Source organism: Lepisosteus oculatus, chromosome 10, assembly GCF_040954835.1.
Source record: "Lepisosteus oculatus isolate fLepOcu1 chromosome 10, fLepOcu1.hap2, whole genome shotgun sequence".
Classification (NCBI taxonomy): domain Eukaryota; kingdom Metazoa; phylum Chordata; class Actinopteri; order Semionotiformes; family Lepisosteidae; genus Lepisosteus; species Lepisosteus oculatus.
Genome location: NC_090705.1, coordinates 25,113,516 through 25,133,977, shown reverse-complemented (window position 1 = coordinate 25,133,977; position 20,462 = coordinate 25,113,516). Strand labels below are relative to the sequence as shown.

Genomic DNA, 20,462 nt, shown 5'->3' with positions numbered 1-20,462 from the left:
AGAAATGAGAGTGTACAAGGTTTAAGCAAATGTCTGTTGTTCTTTTTTTCCCACATTGAAAGTTGAGGATAAATTAACCAGCTTTATGTACTTTCTAGAGGGTAATCTTTAAAACATCACAAGCTTCAAGGTTGTTTTTAACATGAGAACAGAAAACAAAATAAGCACAACCTCATCTAATTTAAGGACACTGAACATTTTAGTAGGGGTAGGGGTGGCAAATATTTCTAAAGATATAAAAGATATATGATAACAACAACAACAACAACAATAACAACATACCACTGTATGACTGAAGTTAGTATCAGATTTTTTTAACAATTGCAAATGCTATTTGTGAAAGTGTTTATGTTTTGGTTTAACTTAAGGAAAACAATAATCTGACTTATATAAAAAATCTTTTATTAGACAGTGTGGAAGCAAATTATATTCAGTCCAAAAAAACAATTCAAATATACAACCCATCTGTTCAAACAGGAAAAGAACTCTCCAGTGTAAAGTAATAAAATAATCCCAAAACTTTCTTCTGCTATTTCACTAAGTTTCACACATTCACCTATTTCATTTGCTTCATACTCACTTAATTTGAGGTCATAGCTAAAGGAATGCACACACCATAGCAAAAATACAGTATAACATATTTAAAAAAGGAATATGCAAGGATGAAGTTCATAACAATAAATAAAACACGTATCCAAAAATACCTAGTTGTCTAATAAGCATAAATAATAATAAAATGTTTGATAAAACATCTTGGGTGTCTTTTTGCCCTTTGCAACATTATAATATTAACATAGAGTATTATATTTTACTGGGTATATAACATTTGTTTATAAATTAACTTTACCTTAATGTTCACTCTGCTTTAAAGGAGGTCTCACATAGATTGCCCCTAACTTATTTGATTTAATTGGTACTTTCATTCCTAAGTACATGGGAGGATGGATGTGTCTCTAGAGTCCCTGTTGAAATCCTAATAATCAACTCAACAATGCTGACCTACAGTGCTAATGCAAAATTTATGCCAGCCTTGTCTTATATCGTGCAAGTGATGTGACTAAATTTTAGATGTACAGTATCTGCAGCCTGTTTCGAATACAGGTCATTTGTAAAAGAAAACCATCCCTCATTTTCCACATCTATATTTGTGAATGTATTTTAGAACTAAAAACCACAAATGATTTTATTTTATGCTGTGCCCATGCTTTGTGTATCTCTGTGTTCATTTATCTGATCAGAAGGTCTGCAAATAACAAGGAACCTGGAATTGAAAATGTCACATAGAAAGTGGGGGCACAGTTACATGTATTTTAAATCTGAAAGGGAAGTTATGGCCTCAGTAGGGTTTATATTAAAATATTATTGAAAAGCGAGGCAATGACAATCAGAAACATTCCACTTCAGATTTAAAAAAAAATAGAGACTAAGAAAGAAACACTCGTTAGTCATCTCGCATTTTATTTCTCTAGAATGAACTAAAATGGCCCTTTATTTTGAATATCTTAAATCCTGCGTGATCTTCTTTGTACTCCATTTCTCTGATTTAATCTAATACACATTTTTTACATCTTTAGGTGGTTCTTTAAAAAATTAATCTAGCAAATACAGGCATGTAATAGATTATGAAATATAAGTTTTCTGTAAAAATAACATTTTTTAAAAAATAAGAACTGTTGCATAAGGATTTCTGTTGAAAACCCTCCTCCACTATCCCAGCCACTCTCTTGAACATATGTCCACAGAAATCAGCAGCTAGTAAATTAATTTGAAATACATTATATTTTGCCTAGAATACTGCTAACAATACAGGCTAATTTACAGTCACTATTAGTAGTCTGGTATAAAAATGTTTTTATATAAGAGACACAATTTAATAGCTAACTAAATCTTTATTCTTGTTCATCTGACCAGTAAATTTGACTTTTCATTTTTGTTTGTTGCCATCTAATTCTTATTTTTAGTGTCTACAAAGAACCCTCTACATGGCATTTTTATACTGCATTAAGTTATTGTTAATGTGACAAATGCATAAAAAGAGCATTTCCATAGCTTGAATCTTCATCTTCACTTTAGAACAGGTTATGTGTTTTAATGTAAAACATCTCCAATGTACAAAGAATAATATAAAAGCATAGAGACTGACTTACAAAAACGTTCCATCTTTTATTAAGGATTTCAATCTTTTATTGGCTAATATAGTTTTTCCTATATCTGTACCTAAAAATCTGGCTGTCATCATGACACATCTCTTCATATAAAAAAAAATACTTTGCTGACATGTCTGCTATAATTTACTTGGGAATAAAAGCAGGACAAGCCAGTTTCTAACAATAAAATCAATCTTGTCTGTGGATGGTGTTATGAGCAGCAGTGCCACAATGCAAGCAAGCATGCATTTTAAAAGCATTGTTTTTTTTCCAATTAATTCTAACATCAGATTTGATTTTATACTCCATGCCTTTCAAAGTTGTGTCTTTAAAATATTTTTTTTCTTATTGCAAAGAGCATTTCTGTCCCTTGATTGAATAGGACAAAAATTGTGTACAACAAAAAAAAATCCAAACAAATCCACAATTTAAACTATACAAACTATAATTTACCCTAGAATATTATAAAATATTGTATTTAATTTTTTTATGCTACATCAATCATATACAGTACCACCTCCATTCTTTGCCTTAAGAATATTGTATCATCATGAAAAAATTTGGGTAAGAATGTAAAATACGGAAGACAAGAGGAGCATAAGAATTAAACCTACAGTATGCTGTATGTAAATGTCAAAATCTATCCTATAGGAAAAAAGTTGCTTAACGCTAACATATCACTTTTCCCAGTTAATATCTCATGTCATTTTTGCAAAAGACACTGTTTTAGTTCACTGGATTTATGAAAAAGTAAGCGTCTCTGTATTAATCTATAATTTGGCATGTGATAACCTAGAAATATCAGTATTCATTTTTGTGGCCTACACTGACAGTGAACTTCAATAATTCACCGACAATAATTCAAAGCACCGACAATAATTCAAAGCAGACAAAGCAGACAAAAGCAAAATTCCTTCAAAATCTCTAACTGGAACAAAATAACTTTAAAAAAATGACACACAATGTAGAAATGGATATGCACAAAGTCATTTAAGCATCAATATTTTCATAGGGTAGCTATTTGAAAATTAAGCTATTTTACTTGAGAATATTTTCTGAATGGCCACTTACATGGGCATTATAATGATAAAATATCTGCTTTTACATGTTATGGGGCTAACACAAGTACATGTGAGAAAAAAAACTTAGTTTATTTAGTATAAATCTATTCCTATTTCATGATAAAAAAGCCAACAAACAAACAAAAAGAAGTTTTCATAACTGGTGCTTACAACATAAGTTAATGGCATTCAATTTCTTTCTAAATGACAGAAAATACAATTCTTTCAAATAAATGTGCTCTTTGAAAACCTACGCATGCAGTTCTGAAACTACTTAACTGTGTACAACTGTAAGTCCCTCAGGATGTGATTAAAGGCAGCTTAGTAGCGGTGCTCCCCTCTGGTTATGTGGGAAGAGAACTCATATTTGTCCTGGCTACGGAAGCCACACAGGTTGCACTCAAACGGGTCACGGAATCCATGGCAGCCCATGTGGATTGTGTACATGACGTGGTCAAGGAAGAGCACGCGACAGGGTTCACAGCGATACACCTTCACCTGCTCCCCATCGGTGGTGATGACCTTGAAGCCGTCAGACGGCAGCTCCACTCCTGCTACCCGCATGGCATCGTACTGCCGCTGCTCCTCCTTGACCGAAGTGATCCCCCCATTGCGGGCTTGTGGTGCAATGTGGTTGGTCAGGTAGATGAGGCCGCTCCCTCCCCCAGCCCGCTCCTCATTGTTGCTCTCGGTGTCAGTAGAATCGTGGCAGCTGTTGCTAGGAGATGCATCCCTCTCCGTGGAAGCAGACTTGGCCTTAGAGAGGAGCAGCAGGTTCTCAGCAGCGCTGTCCTGTGCCGATATGCTGTGGCCATTGTTGCGGCCATGCGAGTCGCTGAGAGGCTTGTGTAGGGAATATATGGGGCTCATGACTACATCAGATGAGGAGGGAGGAGTCTGCACCAGTGGGCGCAGGGACTCAGCCCCCAGGTAACTGATGGCACTATTGATGGCTTGGTCCATTACATGTGGCTGCATCATTTCGCTCTCCTTCTCAAAGCTGTTGGAGTTTCCATCAAAGGAGAGGTCTGACAGTCTCTTCTCTCCTGAGCAAAAGAGAGGCTAAAGGTTAAGAAGTGCTTCCCTGAGATTTCAGTACTCGTTATGGTGTTACATTTAAGTAAACTATTTTTTTTGCTTAAAATTCTCTTATTTGATAAAGAAATAGACATCTACTTGTCCTGACATTTCCAAGTAATAAAAAACTTTTTGTAACAATAAAAGTAACAAAATAGCTATATCTGTCATAAATGTTATTCCCATTGTAGTACATCAATATTTTTGTTTCCTCTGTGTTAACCAAGTATTATTCAGAGCATTATTACAGTTCACATGCACTGTAGTGTACATTACATTGTATTGCTTATGTCTATTATGTTTAAATGTCATTACAAATACTGATATTTACAATATTATGAAAATTCAACCTATCTTTTATGTTTACTTATAGTTCATCTAATGAAACTTCATCAGTGAACAAACAAAAACAGTTACAAAAGGGGGAAAAGAATAAAAGAACAGCAGGGGAAAATTCTTGAATTTAGGAACAGTCTTTGTAGGTTTTTCCCTTTGTTTTGTATATTCTGAAGTCCTCTTCACTGCTGTTACCCACAAATGGGCAAGCAGGCTTACAACTAATGAGTTTCTTCATCACCTAGACAGATCCTCTTTTCACTAAATAAACAAAATAAGCGGATGTTGCTGAGCTATCATGCAAGGAGTTCGACCAAATAGCTTCCATCAGGCCTCACATGGGCATCTGCACAGCAGAGGTCACTGTGGCGAGCGAGGCAAACAAACTAAAAGACAGACTTCCCTTCCCTAACTGTCTAGAGAACAGGTTTCCTTTTACATTCAGACTGAACTGGAAAGTGTGATACGTTAAATGCTGATCTTAGTACTAATTCTCTGCACTAGTAAAATGTGCAAATGTGAAGTAGATATCTCTGGATACTGAGAGTTTGCCTTGCCTTTCTGTGATGCTTTACAAAAAGATCCTCTTACAAAGGGCACTGAAACAGGTTTGTAGCTCACATATAGTACTGCTAAAGCATCTGTTGTGCATATAATTTGTTTAAATCTGGATATACTCTATACTTTAAATTCAAGCCTAATCTGGTGATTTGTTCATTATCAGTGGATAATTATTACTTTTCTATCCTTTTCCTGTTATCATTTGGATCTTTTGAGAAATTTGCAACCATCAAAGTTTTGTACAAGAAATGTAGCCCTACAAAATACATTCATGGAAACATTATTACTCTGAAATAGGAAGCATTACTCCACAGTGATGTGAGTATGTGAGTGAAAGAGTTTTAACATGGCAAACAATTAAATTAATATAGGCCCAGGTCTGAGCTATGAAAGTGACAAATCAAGAAGTAAACTCTGCTGAGCAATGAAAAGATGAATAATGTGTATAGTCTGATAATCTACTGTTCATACATGAGTGCAGAACTTCCAAAAGAATTTGGAACTTCTTTTGGAAATTGAAGTAATTATAAAACTAAAAGTTTCTTTCTAATGTCTGTCCTGAAATATCATCATAGAGGATCACCACCAGAAAAAAATAGTACAGTATGGAGTTGCTGGAGCTCATCAACACTGATAGTAAAATTTGTGTCATGTCTGGTAACTGGTGATGATGGTACATGGCCAAGACTGGACTTTAAGCCCTTGGCTTTCATCTCATTTCCATCCCTAAGGAATTTCCAAACTGTGGTCTCAGCAGGCAATATTATGGCCAGCACCTGAGAATTAAAAGCGGCACTGCAGATCAAATACATGCCACATGAACTTACAATATTATGAAGCTGACCTGACTATGTAAGGCATCCATACAATCTGCCAGGAAATGCACCAATTTACAAGTCCAAAAATGCATGGGGATGTACTTTGCAAATATGGGTTTTTAGCAGTTGAATCATCCACACTACAGCCCAGACAGTTCTGATAACAGGTCTGCACTGCAAGAAATGTGGTTTCAAGATGATGATTCCTTGCCATCAGCTATTATCAAGTGGTTAATGGGGCAGCCTGAAGAGTTCTGTTAAATGGGTACAGATACACAGAAGGACAAATACACTAGGTGCAGTGAGATGAAAGATGATGGTAATGAGAAATAAAGTTGAGAAATTATTATGCTCATTTTTGAGCAGCCCATGTATTTCTATTCACACATATGATTTCAAATACTGGCACACCAATTATTTTCTAAAAAGCAGATATTATTTATAAATAGATACTAATAACACAATCATTTGCTAAAGTACTTAGACATGAACTAATTATTACCTTATACAAAGTAGTTAATGTAGTTAATGGCATTTATCCATTAACTCATTTTTAATTTCCGGCAATACAATTTAAGCAACTAGAAATCAATGCAAATGGTAAAATCATAGGAGAGAAAAGAGGGTGGCCTTCAAACATCGATGTTTTGCACTGAAATATATGAATGTATATATATATAATTCTTTTTCACAAACGGAAAATAAATTTAGCAATATACATTAGCATTTAACAATAAATATTAATTCCAGAAACAGAAAATAACTACTTTGGCAGAACAGAGGATTCACGGGCACACAAAAAGGTGTTCTATTTCTAGTATTACCAGTATATAATTTCTATATTTTTTACAGTATTACACTGTATTGCTGTCTTGCTGTCTTGCTTGTCTCTGTACACCATACATTTATTGAACAGGCACACTTCCTATCACTTTCAGATAGATACTCAAAGAAAGCAGACATTTAACCCTTACCCACAAACTTCTGAGGCATAGAACTCTTACGTTTGGCTACATTATTAGCTAGTCTGTCTAGGACCAAGGCTCTGTCTGATCCCATCTTGCTTAAGTCTTCACTCATCTCATTCTGGTTGCTTTCTTCCTTTACTACTGGAAAGCAAGATAGAAAGGTGAAGTTTAGGATTAAGATGATAAAATCTATTCTCCTCAACTCTTTATTTACTCTGGATCTGTTTTTTACTGCTCCACATCTTACAATATGTGATGTTTGTTGGTCGCAATTCTTACTGTTTTTAACCGTCTTAAGCAAGATAAACTACTGTTATATAACAGTCGGATAAAAACAAAGTTCATAAATTTATAGGACAATTTACAACTATAAAAGCAGGGGAACGGAATTCCCAAGCAAAAGGAAGTTTGTGGGAAAGCACACACAGAGTTAATAACTGACTTTTACAAAGCTGCCAAGCCTGTGTCCAAACTACACTTCCTTCATTGACATGTTTGGGAAACACTGAGCTAAAGTCTTCCCATGTTCAGGAAAATAAATAGTGATGGGCCCTTATTACCATCAGAGGTTTCTATCTAACAGCATCTCACTTCAAACGAAAGTATCTCTTGTCATGTAGTCTGGGCAAGCAGACCTCCAATTTTACAACTATCTGCTGGTTTTTATGCAGAGACCTCTATATTAATTTTATTTCACTCACACTATAGGAAACTGCTAAATTGAAACTGTATGCAAAAAAAACATTATTTTTTATATAATGCTTTACTCTATTTGTGAAGGAACATGTAATAGGTTTATTCCATGCTGAAAAGAGAAGAAAGAAAACACAACATTTCGGCCATGGAGCCTTCTTCAGATGTCAGGTGTTACTATATTTGTTCCTAGCTCTTATCCTGGGAAACTCCTGTCTCTGCTGGTTTTCATTCCAACTAAACTTTAATCACTAATGCTTAATGATTTCTTTATTTGATTTGCTTGAATAATTACTCTTTTGTTTAGCTGTTTCTGCATTCAGGGTTTGGTTCTAAAAATATCAAATTTCAAATGTAAAGTAACATCTTCAGCATACAAGTTTATATAGTCTCAACTTCTCTGTGAAGGGTTTGCTCACTTATTTCTGTCTTATTTCTGAAAAATAAATGCTCTTTAGATAGTCAATGTATGACAACAGACACTGACAGGAATGACAATATATCAAACACTCAAGCAATATTTATTCCTTCCAAGGTCCCAACTGATTATATTTCACGAAATACTCTTGAATGTGGGGAGTAACTGGTGTAGAGTTGATATGAATTATAAATCCCATTCAACTTTTTATGAGTTACAAATAAAGTTAAAAATGTGTCTCCAATAGAAGGCTGAAAGCAGATAGCCTGTGATTATAAACATGGCTGGAATAAAAACTTTCAGTATCACGATTGGAAATAACAGATTTAGTTCACTCTTACTATGAACTTTGTTATGTGAGATATATTACAAAATCTAAAAATCTATTCTCAATAAAGACAGTCTCCTATGTGAGTATGTTATAAATGGAATATGCCAATGATATAATTTTGAGTTAAATAAGATCAAGAATATAATGCATGTCAATATTATCTACGAGTAACACTGTTTAAGAATGGCAACATTTGAAATCAGCCTGTGGTTTGCTAGAAGGAGTTTACATTATATGAATAATACTAGTATACAGCACATCATATAAGATGTGCAGAAAAGTTCATTTCTCCAAAGTCTAACTGTGGAAACTAGTGTATACAGTATGCACAAACAGTTTGTCCAATGTCACATTTTGCCATTAAGTTCCAGAAGAGTTTTAGTGGTGGTAATATAATACTGTATGTGGAAGTAATAGGTTTATTCCATGCTGAAAAGAGAAGAAAGAAAACAATGTTTCGGCTGTGGAGCCTTCTTCAGGTGTCTACACCTGAAGCAACTGACACCTGAAGAAGGCTCCGCAGCAAAAACATTGTGTTTTATTTCTTCTCTTTTCAGCATGGAATAAACCTATTACTTGTTCCTTTGCAGTCTACACATACTGACGGAGCTACCCACCTGAACTAATAGTATTGTATGTTACTATTTAAATAAGCTAAATTTTAAAAATACAAATCTGTAATAACTCACAACAATGTTGCAGCACTTAAAGTATTCTTTTTGTCTTTGTTGACTAACAACAAGAGCTTGGACAAAAGTGATGGCCTCTGAAAGCAGCAATCTGATCAATTAAAAAACGAATTAATATGTTACAGAAGGTTAGCCTGGAATCTTATATTAACATGCAAAAATAATTAAATGCCTATTTAGAACAATGGTTGCAAAACCTTTCCTGCACAACAAAATTATAGTTGATATATCAGGTATGATTTGTTATATTCAATGTTTTATTCAATTTGTTTTATATAATCATCATAATATCAAGTCTGTACTTTGGTTGATTTTTAATATTACTGTGCATGGTTTAATTGTTCTGATCAATTTTTAATTTTATTTTCATTCAGACTCTTCCCATTTTTATAAATGTATCCTTTTCAGTATTACTTAAATCTTAAAACATGTTTTTACAATGTACAGTACAGTATGTTCTGAAGACTTAATTATTGATTCTAAACCAAGCAAATGTTTATTTTGCAATACTACAGTATTTCTATAAAAGCAGAAAAGGCAAAAATTTTGAGAATATCTCTTATAATCTACATTTTAGAACATTTTAGTAAAGTTAGTTATAAAGTTATTCTACATGGAGTATCAAGGAGTATTCATGATAATAAAACTTTCCAAAGAAACATCTCAGATCTATTAAATTTTATTTCTATTAGTATCCACGACACCATCCCCTACAACACATAGACCATGCACATAACTATTCTCTATTTAAAACTGCTGCAATTACGGATAAAGAAATAACTGAGTTTTAATCTTACACAACTGCAGAATAGCTACTAACAATTGTTAGCTCTATCTTTTGCAGCTGTAAAAAAAGCAATGAAGCATTCTCAAAACATTGCTTTCCAAGGAATATTTTAAAACACCTTGCTTTTGGAAACAAATGAACAGAAAAGGAAAAAACCTCTCATAAAGGACTCCTGTAAGTATAAAACAAAATTGTCCTGAAGTACTACATGGTCCCAAGTGAGGTCTATGACACATGACTATGTGCTTAAAAATGCCACACACTGTGCAAAAAAGCATAATTTACATAAAGCATGAGATTCTGAGTTTAGTAATGTTTAATGAGATCAGTATGAGATTTTAAACTGTTCTTCAGCAATTTATATTCCTACAGTGCCATAAAGACCAGAAGTGCCCAAGTGTTGAATCCCTAGTTTAACCTGCAGCAGGAAGTGAAGCACTTTGGTATAGCAGAACATTGTTTGAAAAAGGTATTAACTTTAAACAGCCACCCCAGAACATTTTATGGATTCATTTTGAATAAACTTTTTTACATTTCATATTCCTCTTCTAAGCCCTCACCTGAGTAGATGGTGTTTTGAAGCCCCATGCACTGCAAGTAATTATGACAACGCTCCTTGTGTTCTTCCAATGAGCTGCGTTGTTTGTAGCTCCGCCCACAATAAGCACATTTGTGAGGTTTTCCAACTGTCAAGACCAGAAATTAGTTTTAAACTTGTGCATGACAATTTTGATTACATCACAAATGAATCATATGAAACAAAGAAAATGCAGTGACAGCTATTTGAAAATGTTCTGAAGTCAATTTCAGGGACCACATCTAAACGTTATGTCTCTTTGTGTCAGAACACCTTCCATGTGTAAACAAGTTATTCTTTTTTACTGCTTTATAACAATTGTTATACAGTAGCTAACAGAGAACAGAAAAAGAAAAGATAACAAACAAAAGATGGAGTTTGCAAATGAAGAAAATACATTTGATTATGAAAAGTTAAATTACCTAGGTAAAACATTTTGGAAATACTAGTAAAACATTTTGTGTATATTTTTGTGTAGCTAAGGTGACTGACACATTTGTTAAATTTTTGAGCTCTCAATTGGTTCTAGGACTTTATTTTCTTTTCAGTAGTTGTGCTCAATGTGAGAAACTCAGCAAAGTCTAAGGAACCTTTACCCTTTAACTATTAAATAAGTATGCTGATCCCTTTGTGCTTTGTTCTCCATTTGAGCTTTTTGAATTTAAGATGATGTATTTATATTTCAACACATGTTAAAAATGGTGCAACTAAAATGCATAGAGAACATTTATTTTTCTACAAATTCACATCATTTAAAAGTTCATACGTGAAAAACCTTAAACATTATATCAAAATGTCATGATGTTATCTGTGCTTCTTTCTAAAACAAGACAGATAATTACATGAACATTTGAAATTTATTTTAAAATGATAAAAAATAATTGTGCTTTAAGGAATGATCTTAAATCATGATCTATCAAAGGCACTAAATTATTCAACATTTGATATTAGCAGGCTAAAGATATTTAAAATGCTATCTAAGTATTATTTTCAGTGTTTTATGTAGAACTTTTTGATCATAATTGAATTAACCTTCAGATTAAATGGTGTTGTATTTGATTTTCACCACCAAACCACAGCCTATGGGTTAGCTAATGAAGGATGTAGAATGTGTTTTGCTTTATCAGGGAAATTAATTAAATTAATTAATTACAGATACTGTTTGTTTTCTGTAAATATACCTACCAGAGTGAGTACGCAAGTGGCCAGTAAGAGCATCTCTTCTGCGACAGGCATAGTTGCACAAATGGCATTTGAAGGGCTTTTCGCCAGAATGCAACTTTATGTGGCGAAGCAGGTTGCCCTTTTGTGTGAAGGAGGCCCCACACTGATTGCACTGAAATGGCCGTTCCCCTGTAGAATATAGAAAACAGAAACAGCTCTATGAAGGCCTGAGTGCCTTGGCTAACTTAAACAGTTAGTAAGACACAACTTAGGTTCTGGGGAATTGAAGGACTATTACATCTGTGTCTTAAGGAACCAAAGTAAATTTCACGATGATAGATTTACTAATTCGATTCTAACTTCTGTTTTCTTCAGTACCTCCACCACTTCATGCAACCCACATTTTGCTGTTTTGTATGAATTTTGTAATTAAACTTCCTCATAAATTGCATTTAAAATTTTTTTTGATATTTCACGGGCTAGATAAATCATATATGTGACAGTGACTAAAAAAATAAGGTGCAATTGGAATTTGAGTATAGAATGGTTCACACAGTATGACTTCAAAAAAACTGTTGCAGGTGTTCGCCCAGTAAAACATTGCCTACTGTGAATGCAGACTAGTTTTTGTGGTCTGTGTTAGTGCCTTGCACTGACAGGAACTTTGTGGAGAAACTAACACAACCCCATTCAAACAATGGCTCGCAACAGGGTCAGTGTCCTACATATTTCTTGAGTACTAGAACATCAAAAGCAATGGGATGACATATAAGAAAGCTCAATTAAATAAACCAAGAAGATTCAAGCAAGCAAAAGTTCTCCTTTCTAGGCAGTCTCTGTGACTTGAAGCTGGCTGCTGCTGTGATAGAACAAGAGGCTTTCAGACTAAACCTGCCAGTTTCTTAATGCATCACTGCCTGGGTCAATTTGATCTGAAAATCTAATTTTTTCTTCTTCTCTAAAAGCAGAATGGCACATCACAATGCAAATTCAAACTCATTTAAATAAAGTGAAGGCAACATTTTGTGTTGAAAGCCACTCTTCCTGATCAGCAGTTCTGGAATAAACCAATATCCAGTTGTGCGTGTTGTGGCATTTTGGGGGAAGGTTTTAATGTGGCTTTTTTTTTTCAAAGGGTCTATAAAATAAGAGTCACCAGTGAAGCAGCAAAAACTATATAAAAAAGAAACTCATTAAAAATGCATTTCAGGATCACAGTTTCACCTCAGAACATTTTTATATTTAAATGAGAGCTCCTTCATTATAACTGTTATAATAACTTCTTTTGCATTTACATTTTCCTTGTGTTTCCTTTTTTTCCATTTTTGGTTTCATTAGTTTCTTGCCCATCAATAGTCAAACCTTGAAGCAGGAGTTAAAAACATTTTTTTATGGTTAGAGCTCACTGCAAATGGAAACCATTGCTCATCCAAAATACCAAGGGTGATTCCTAATTTTAATCTTTGGTTTAAGAAAACATCTGCATTTGACCAATTACTAAACCTAAAGATCTTGTATTATTGGCCTATATTTCAGAAAATGCACTGTTTTTAACATGCTTGGAAAACAATGTTTCTTTATTCCTTATGCCTTGTCTCTGAATTAACTGAACTTTAAAATAATATAAGAGACTGAGTAAAAACAATTAGTTTTATTCGGTTTTAGTATTTATTATTTTGTATAGTGTAAATTGAATTAAAAACAGACTTATGTTTTGTCTCAATGATTATAACTCAATAAAACACAACACAATTGATAAAAAATACAAAAATGGTACACTAAATATTGCTGAATATTTATCTGTTGTTGATTTTACAGTATATGATTTAACACTCTAACTTGTTAAATCAAACTGCAGTCACAAGACCAGTGAAATTATATTCTATATAATTAAATTCTTCTACTGGGGTCCTAGAGGAATTTGAGGTAACATTCATTATGGATTCCTACAGATTTCCTGAATGATTTCTTTGGAGATCATAAGATAATTCAAGGAATCTTTACAAAGCCCCACAAAATGCCTGGTAGAACATCTAAGAATTTTAATAAAATAGCTGACATAAAATTACACTTATTATAAAATGTAAACTGTAGATTAAGAAATAAAATCTTAAAAATGCAAATGTAATGATTTGATAACTATTTTAGGTGCCTCTGAAAGCAACATGAAATCTCTAGGAAGCCATTGTTTTGCTTTTTTTCTGTAAGAAACAGCTGTAATGTATAGGGTTAAGGGACATACTGGCAATGTTTGTTATTGAGTGACAGAAAGTTTTTCTAAATGATAATAGTTGCCTCAGAACCCAAGAAAATATATTTTGTGTTTGTGTTACCATCCCACTTTCCCTGGGACACATTCAGTAAAAAAATCTCTAAAGTTTTTAATGTTACTAACTTATGAAATCTACTACAGTATACTCAGAATATTAGGTGTTATATACCTAAACATTAAACTATTCATCCATAAGATTTCACTAATAATGCATTAATCTTAATTAAGTGTTAGTTTAAATACATGTATTCTTTACATTAGACTCTCCTGCACTGAACTAGACTGACGCCAAACCAGTTTTAAACCTTTATTATAAGAAACGTCTATCTACTGTAGTTGTTTTACTATAGTTAAAAATAGTTTAACTATTTGAACAGCAGGCAATACACCACATCAAAGATTATGTCAGACTCACAAGGGCAATGTCTGTAGCTGATGTCTAAAAAACAGGGTAGAACATATTCAGGAGCTAATGCCTGATGCAAACATCTTCCAACTGCAAAGTTATATTGACATTTATTGGTATGAGGACAGTGTCAACAGATTATGATCAACAATTACTGTACAACTCCCATCCCACTGCTTACCTTTCAACCCTCCATATACAGTACCTTTAACCTTCAATTGTTTGGCTCCTCACTTTATCAACTGAACTGAACTGTTAGCTCCCTATACACCCACAGTAAATTTTATTTTTGCTTTCATACTCCATCCTTCTTTCAGTTCCCAATATGAGGCTCCTAATCCTGAGATACTGTGCTTACTGTTCTGTTCCAAGACTATGGAGTCTCCCAGCCCACATCATATCTTGCAAGTCAGTCAGCACTTTCAAATCCTGTCTATAAAAGTTCACTTTTAGAACCTGCCCTACAAATGTGTTAATGTAATGTGTCCACATATCTTTATTGTTTGACTGTATAATTGAGATGACATAAAGTGATATATGAAATTAGGAAATTATTATCAGAATTATTATTACTATCTGGAGTGTATTTTCACCACACTAAACACCAAATCTATACATGGTGAAAATCAATATATGGATGGTTAAGTGAACTAGGGAGCAGTCTCTAAGGGACATGACTGATCTCAAGGTGCTTTGGTGAACATGCTCACTGTATTAAAGTTTCAACTTCCACCCCTTTCCCCCTTGAATGGAAAAGTAAAGTATAGCCAATGCTTACCGGTATGGCTTCGTTTGTGAACCATTAGCACATTGGGGCCGATGCAAACTATTCCACAGATATCACACTTTAGCTTCCCGTTGGGGAGACGAATGCCACCGACTGAGGAGTAGGCCTTGCCGTCTTGGCCAGAGAGGGAGCCATTCAGTTTCACTCCAGAGGCATCAAGCACTCGCAAATCCTCCGCACATTCTTCCCCATTCATCTCACAGGCACGCCCATTCTCTTCATCACTCTGATTTTCTACTTTAATATTACTGGCTGAAAGAAATGGCAGTAGTATGCTGTTTAGTATTAGCATGTTCTTCTACAGTATGCTCTTATTTCACTGCCATTAAAGTGACTATACCTCTCTGGACGTGACTGCACTGGGGATGTATGGGGACTTTATTTTTTTAATACTTTGGTTTCAAATCAAATTTTATCTTTGACATTAAAGAATAATAGATATTTCCAAAATATCTTTACATGCTTATCATAAAAAGAATGAAATAATTTTAAAGTTTATGTCAATTTAAAGTATTTGAGAAATGAATATTAATTTTGAGCGTACCTCCATCTTTCCAGACTTTGTGAATTGAAGTTGTTTGATTACCCTTAAAACATAGTTTTTGAATCTAATCAGTAGTTAATAAAAAATAATACATCTTCAATTTGAAACCAGTGTTAACATTCCAATTAAGCACTTTTATCTGACTCACAATTAGCCAAACAAAGGGTGACCACCAAATTCTGACGCTAAGTGGGCAGGATAATTAACTTTTTCGTATAATTGATCATTTTCTTCTATTGTTTTACTGGAGTAAAAGAAAAAATCAGGGAGGTGTTCTCATTTACAGATTAGGTCCAGGTGAATACCATTCTAAAACAATGTTTGCCCTGCAAGGTATAGTCACTCTTAATACAGTAATAATAATCACATATAACAGCTTTATTCTAAACAAATTATTAATCTTAAAAAAAGCAATTCAAAACAAGCAGTTTTCCATCTTCTCTGAATACATAAAATATTATGTTTTAGGTTATTAGTGTTTGTTGGGATTTCACTAAGAAAGATAACATTCTTCAGTTTACTGAAACACTGAAAAGAGATACATTATTCTGTCAGTTTGTTTAAGATATTGCATAGAAAAAGACATTTATCAACAAATATTTCTTGCAGTTCATTTGAACTTGTGGCCATGTGAATGTCCTGCCCAATGTTCACAGTTGTAGAAACTGTATCTATACTGAACATGGAATGTGAAGGACTGCAATGGGAATGGAATATTCATGGCAGAATGAACAGAGTGATTGTCTGCTTCCCCTGGAGTTAAAAATATATGTTTTGACTTTGATCCCAAAATATACATGTATATCATATTGTATATTTGGCTTTCTGATTAAAATGCCACTTTTTAAATGTTTTTCCCTCATTTTGAGGTCTCATTGAAAACTAAACTAAAGGCACCCTTAATATATGACTGCAAGACAGAAAAGATAAGAAGCATCAGTGACAGCCTAATCCCTTTTGAATAACCCAGGTTTCAACAGCTAAAACTGGCAAATGTTCTATTATACCTCATGTGTTATATTTGTATTAGTAGTTTTACTGAATTCAAGATCCATTTCTTCCTTAAAACGGAAAGGACATATCTATCTCATGACCAAAATCATTCTTCCTCTTTTTGTGCTGAACTTTTTTTTATTGTTGTTGTTTTTCATTGGGAATAGGGAATTTCCAACAACCTATACTTTCTCTCCCACCACCTAACTTTGGCGACATCAATAACACTGAACTAAACAGGAAACATAGATTCAGAGATAGAGGAAGAAATGTGAAACTGAAGAGAGCAAGTGAATAGCAAAATGTTAGTGGACTTTTTGGGCATAAACCAGAAGCTTATATAGGATGACTTGTGTAAATACTGTGTGTATACAGTATATAGTGTACCACATTTAAGTATATATTGTTTACCACCATATCCATATATCCAGTTTTAGGGTATTAGTTTATGTGAGATGGAACCATTTCCATGTAATTGTGTTGTTAGATAACGACAAATTCTATTCGTGCATCTCTGCTCTCTTACATATAAATGCTTGCTGGTCACATCCTTTGTGTGCATTTATTCTAGCACTCCCTCTCGATTCCAGCTTCACCCTTGCAGCAGCTCCCTTTTTTGTTCCTCAGAAGTGAGGGGTTTCGGGAGACTGTGCAGTTTAGTTTGGTTCTTATGGCCAGGGCTGTCATTTCCTCAGCTAAACACTAAAATATTAAGCATGTAATCTCTTTATATTCATTGTCTCACCTTGCCATAGTTAGAATTTGACCAAACTACTGTAGCTGCCTTTACTTTCCTTCTTCTATGCTTTTCCATGCAATGGCAATACTTTTTGTTTAGTAATAGCTTGGCTGCTGTCAGGGACACAGACATCTTCAGTGAACTCCTTTATGAAAGATATTGGGAGTATTCAGGTAAAATCAGCATTTTCAGACTGAAGGCTGAGCTGAAAGTAGGAGAATAAAGATTGTAACAAGAGTGATCTTAGGATTACTTTGAGCAAGTAATGGTAAACATACTGTATTTTAAAAGACCATAGTAAAAGACTGTAATGCATTATAATAAGTATATTTTAAGCTGTCTCTGTCCACTTTTTCAGTAAGCTAAAATTACTTGTGCTGTAATTTGTGCATGTACAGTATTCAGTTGTTACAATACCTATGGTACATAAGGCCATAAGGGAGGTTACAAACGAGAGGAGGCCATTAACAGTAGTTAATTGAGCCAAGAAACTCATCCAGCCATTTCTTGAACAAAGCCAAAGTACTGGCTTCCACCACATTGCTGGGTAACTTACTCCTACAATCCTTTGGGGTAAAGGCATTCTCTGCAGAAACAGTTTTTATGTAACATTTTTTTTCCCATTTCTAAAAGAAAAAGAAACTACATATTCAGTTTAATAAGGGATATTTTTAAAGGAATATCTGCAACTGATTTTGTAATCTTACAATTCTTTAATGAAATCAAGTGGAAGATAGATGTTAAGATGATTCAGAGAGAATTATGAGGGAATTTGGAAGTACGTGAATGCATTAAGCAATAAGGAATTGCTGTACCATCTATACAAAGAAGTAATGCAATGACATTGCTTGTGCATTCTTCTTGCAACTAAGAATGTTAAGACTTAAAGAGAAAAAAAATTGGTGATAGCCAGTGATAACAATGATAAAAAGACAAAACAAATGTTTTGCAGTGATCAAGAAGTTTCTTTTTACAAGACTGTAGAGTGTGGCTCACATGGAGCTACTTGTATATGTAGCTTTCAGGTACTGAATAAACATCCCAACAATGATGACACTGCGGTTTGCATGTCATAGTGTAACCCTGTTTCCACATCTCTGTACCACTATACTGACTTGCGAAGAGGAACAAGTGGAAATAATGAAATATAGGAATCTAGGGAAAAAGAGGAAGCTTCAGCAACAAGGCCAGCCCAACTGAAATACCAAGAATTATGGAGAAGTAACAGAAAGGGAAGCACTAACAAGGAATTATACAACACTGCAACTGAAAAGAGCATGTTTGCAGTGCACAAGAACATGTAGATGGCGTTTTTATAGCAAGACATCAAACGTTTACCAGTGTCTCTGCCATCACCACAGAAGGCCACAATTTTAAACCAATCAGCTTCAAGGTGGTGCCATGCTTTCTTTCCAACCATTAACATACATACGTCTTAAAAATAATCTCAAATCATAATACAATAGGAGCCAGTGACTCAGTAAAAATTACAAGAAGAAACTTGTTCTTTATTTAATTTTGTACTCATCGAGGTACTGTATATCCTCCATTTGTATACCTTTTTTCTGCTCTGTCTTAAGTACAGTGTTTGAAAGAATGCAGTCTTTCAAAAAGAAATACAAGCTAGAAACTGATGCAGGGAACTACAATGTATTTTGAACTGACCTTTTAGTCTATTTCACTATACACAGGATAAGAAAACCACAGAACATTCAGTACAAAGAAAACAAGCAGCTTAAATTCTTGGGTCATTTCCTTTCAGGTACAGGACAGAAGACAGAGCTAATATCATACTGTATATCAATCAAACAAAGCAATTGTGGCAAAACAGGCAGTTATGTATTACATTCTCAGCACAAACCTGCTAAAAACTGTCCAATGTTCAAGCTTTCATCTGATTTCCTATGATATTTTCTAACAGTGTAATGCCTGAGTCTTCTTACTGTACCAATATATAAACTGACATTACATACAGTACAGTACAAAAATTGTATCTTAAATGTAACTCATTCAGCTTATTTGTGCAGCAGAAGTGCATTAGTTACTATAGTGATAGGTTGATTACGGAGCTTGCAAAAAAGCTCATTCATAGGTCCTATAGGTGTGATAAAGGTCATGCCTCATGTTCATTCTTCATAATGGAACACCTCTGGACTTACTTCTCAAAGTTTATTGGCAAGGTTAAGCAGGAGAATAAGGAACCACAACTGCTGAACATTAACTTTGCTGGAATATGAAGAAGCGATGACTAATCCTAAAAATGCTCCCACCACGGACAATTAGTTTTACTTTATGTAGGGTTTGTCACACATCCTAAATTACAAGTTGAGTATTTTGGGACTCAACAGCTCAAAATCTTACTGAAATGTGTAGCCCAAATTACACAGTTCGTTGTGGCTCATCACCACATTTCTTTAAGTAACGGAAGCACAAAGACAAACACCAAACTTAAGAGGATAATGAATTCTTCCTTAACAGATGCAACAAATGTGATGCTTTTGTTGATATCTCACTAATTCCACAAAAATAGCCATTTGCTATGCATTTTCATAGTACAAAAATACAATGTCATAAATTAATTTCAGAGCACAAATAAGACTTCATTTAGTTTTACCATCATCTACTGAATAGCAGAGGAATTTGAACACTTCATCGGTGATACTACATGATTTGAATAACAACTTGTTTATTCTTTTTATTAAAGCCTGTGTAGTTTACTTACTTAAATTTACTTACTTAATTAAGTCATGGAAAACTGTTTTACAACTGCACAAATGGATATACCAAAGAAATTCATCCAACTTCGCTTCAGGTGTAATTTCTATTATCTTTTGACTGCTACAGAGTTACGGAGAGTAATACTGAACATATGAATGACATATACTTATTTAAACCTTTATTGTAAGGGTGGTAACCATTTGAATTAGATGACAAAAAAAATTATGTGTCTAGTGCTACTTATTAAACCTGAATTATACCAAGTTATTAATAATTAACAGATAATTGGAAAGCAATAGCCAAGTGTAACAGATTACAATGCTATACGGTTCAAGTAATATTTGATTCTAAGGTATCTATATTATATTTAAACAAA

At 34.0% G+C, this 20,462-nt stretch overlaps 1 protein-coding gene across 2 annotated transcripts in view; it reads right to left on the bottom strand.

The window, feature by feature from the left end:
• Positions 1-385: 385 nt before the first annotated feature.
• Positions 386-20,462, bottom strand: part of ikzf1 (IKAROS family zinc finger 1 (Ikaros)) — a 67,876-nt gene continuing 47,799 nt past the window's right edge. For both annotated transcript variants that reach the window (XM_069195024.1, XM_015357306.2), the window contains exons 4-8: positions 15,084-15,344; positions 11,649-11,816; positions 10,447-10,572; positions 6,975-7,109; positions 386-4,254 (exon numbers count right to left, since the gene is read on the bottom strand). In XM_069195024.1, coding sequence (XP_069051125.1) covers positions 3,530-4,254; positions 6,975-7,109; positions 10,447-10,572; positions 11,649-11,816; positions 15,084-15,344 — 1,415 coding nt within the window. In that variant the 3' untranslated portion in view covers positions 386-3,529. The remainder of the gene's footprint in view (positions 4,255-6,974; positions 7,110-10,446; positions 10,573-11,648; positions 11,817-15,083; positions 15,345-20,462) is intronic.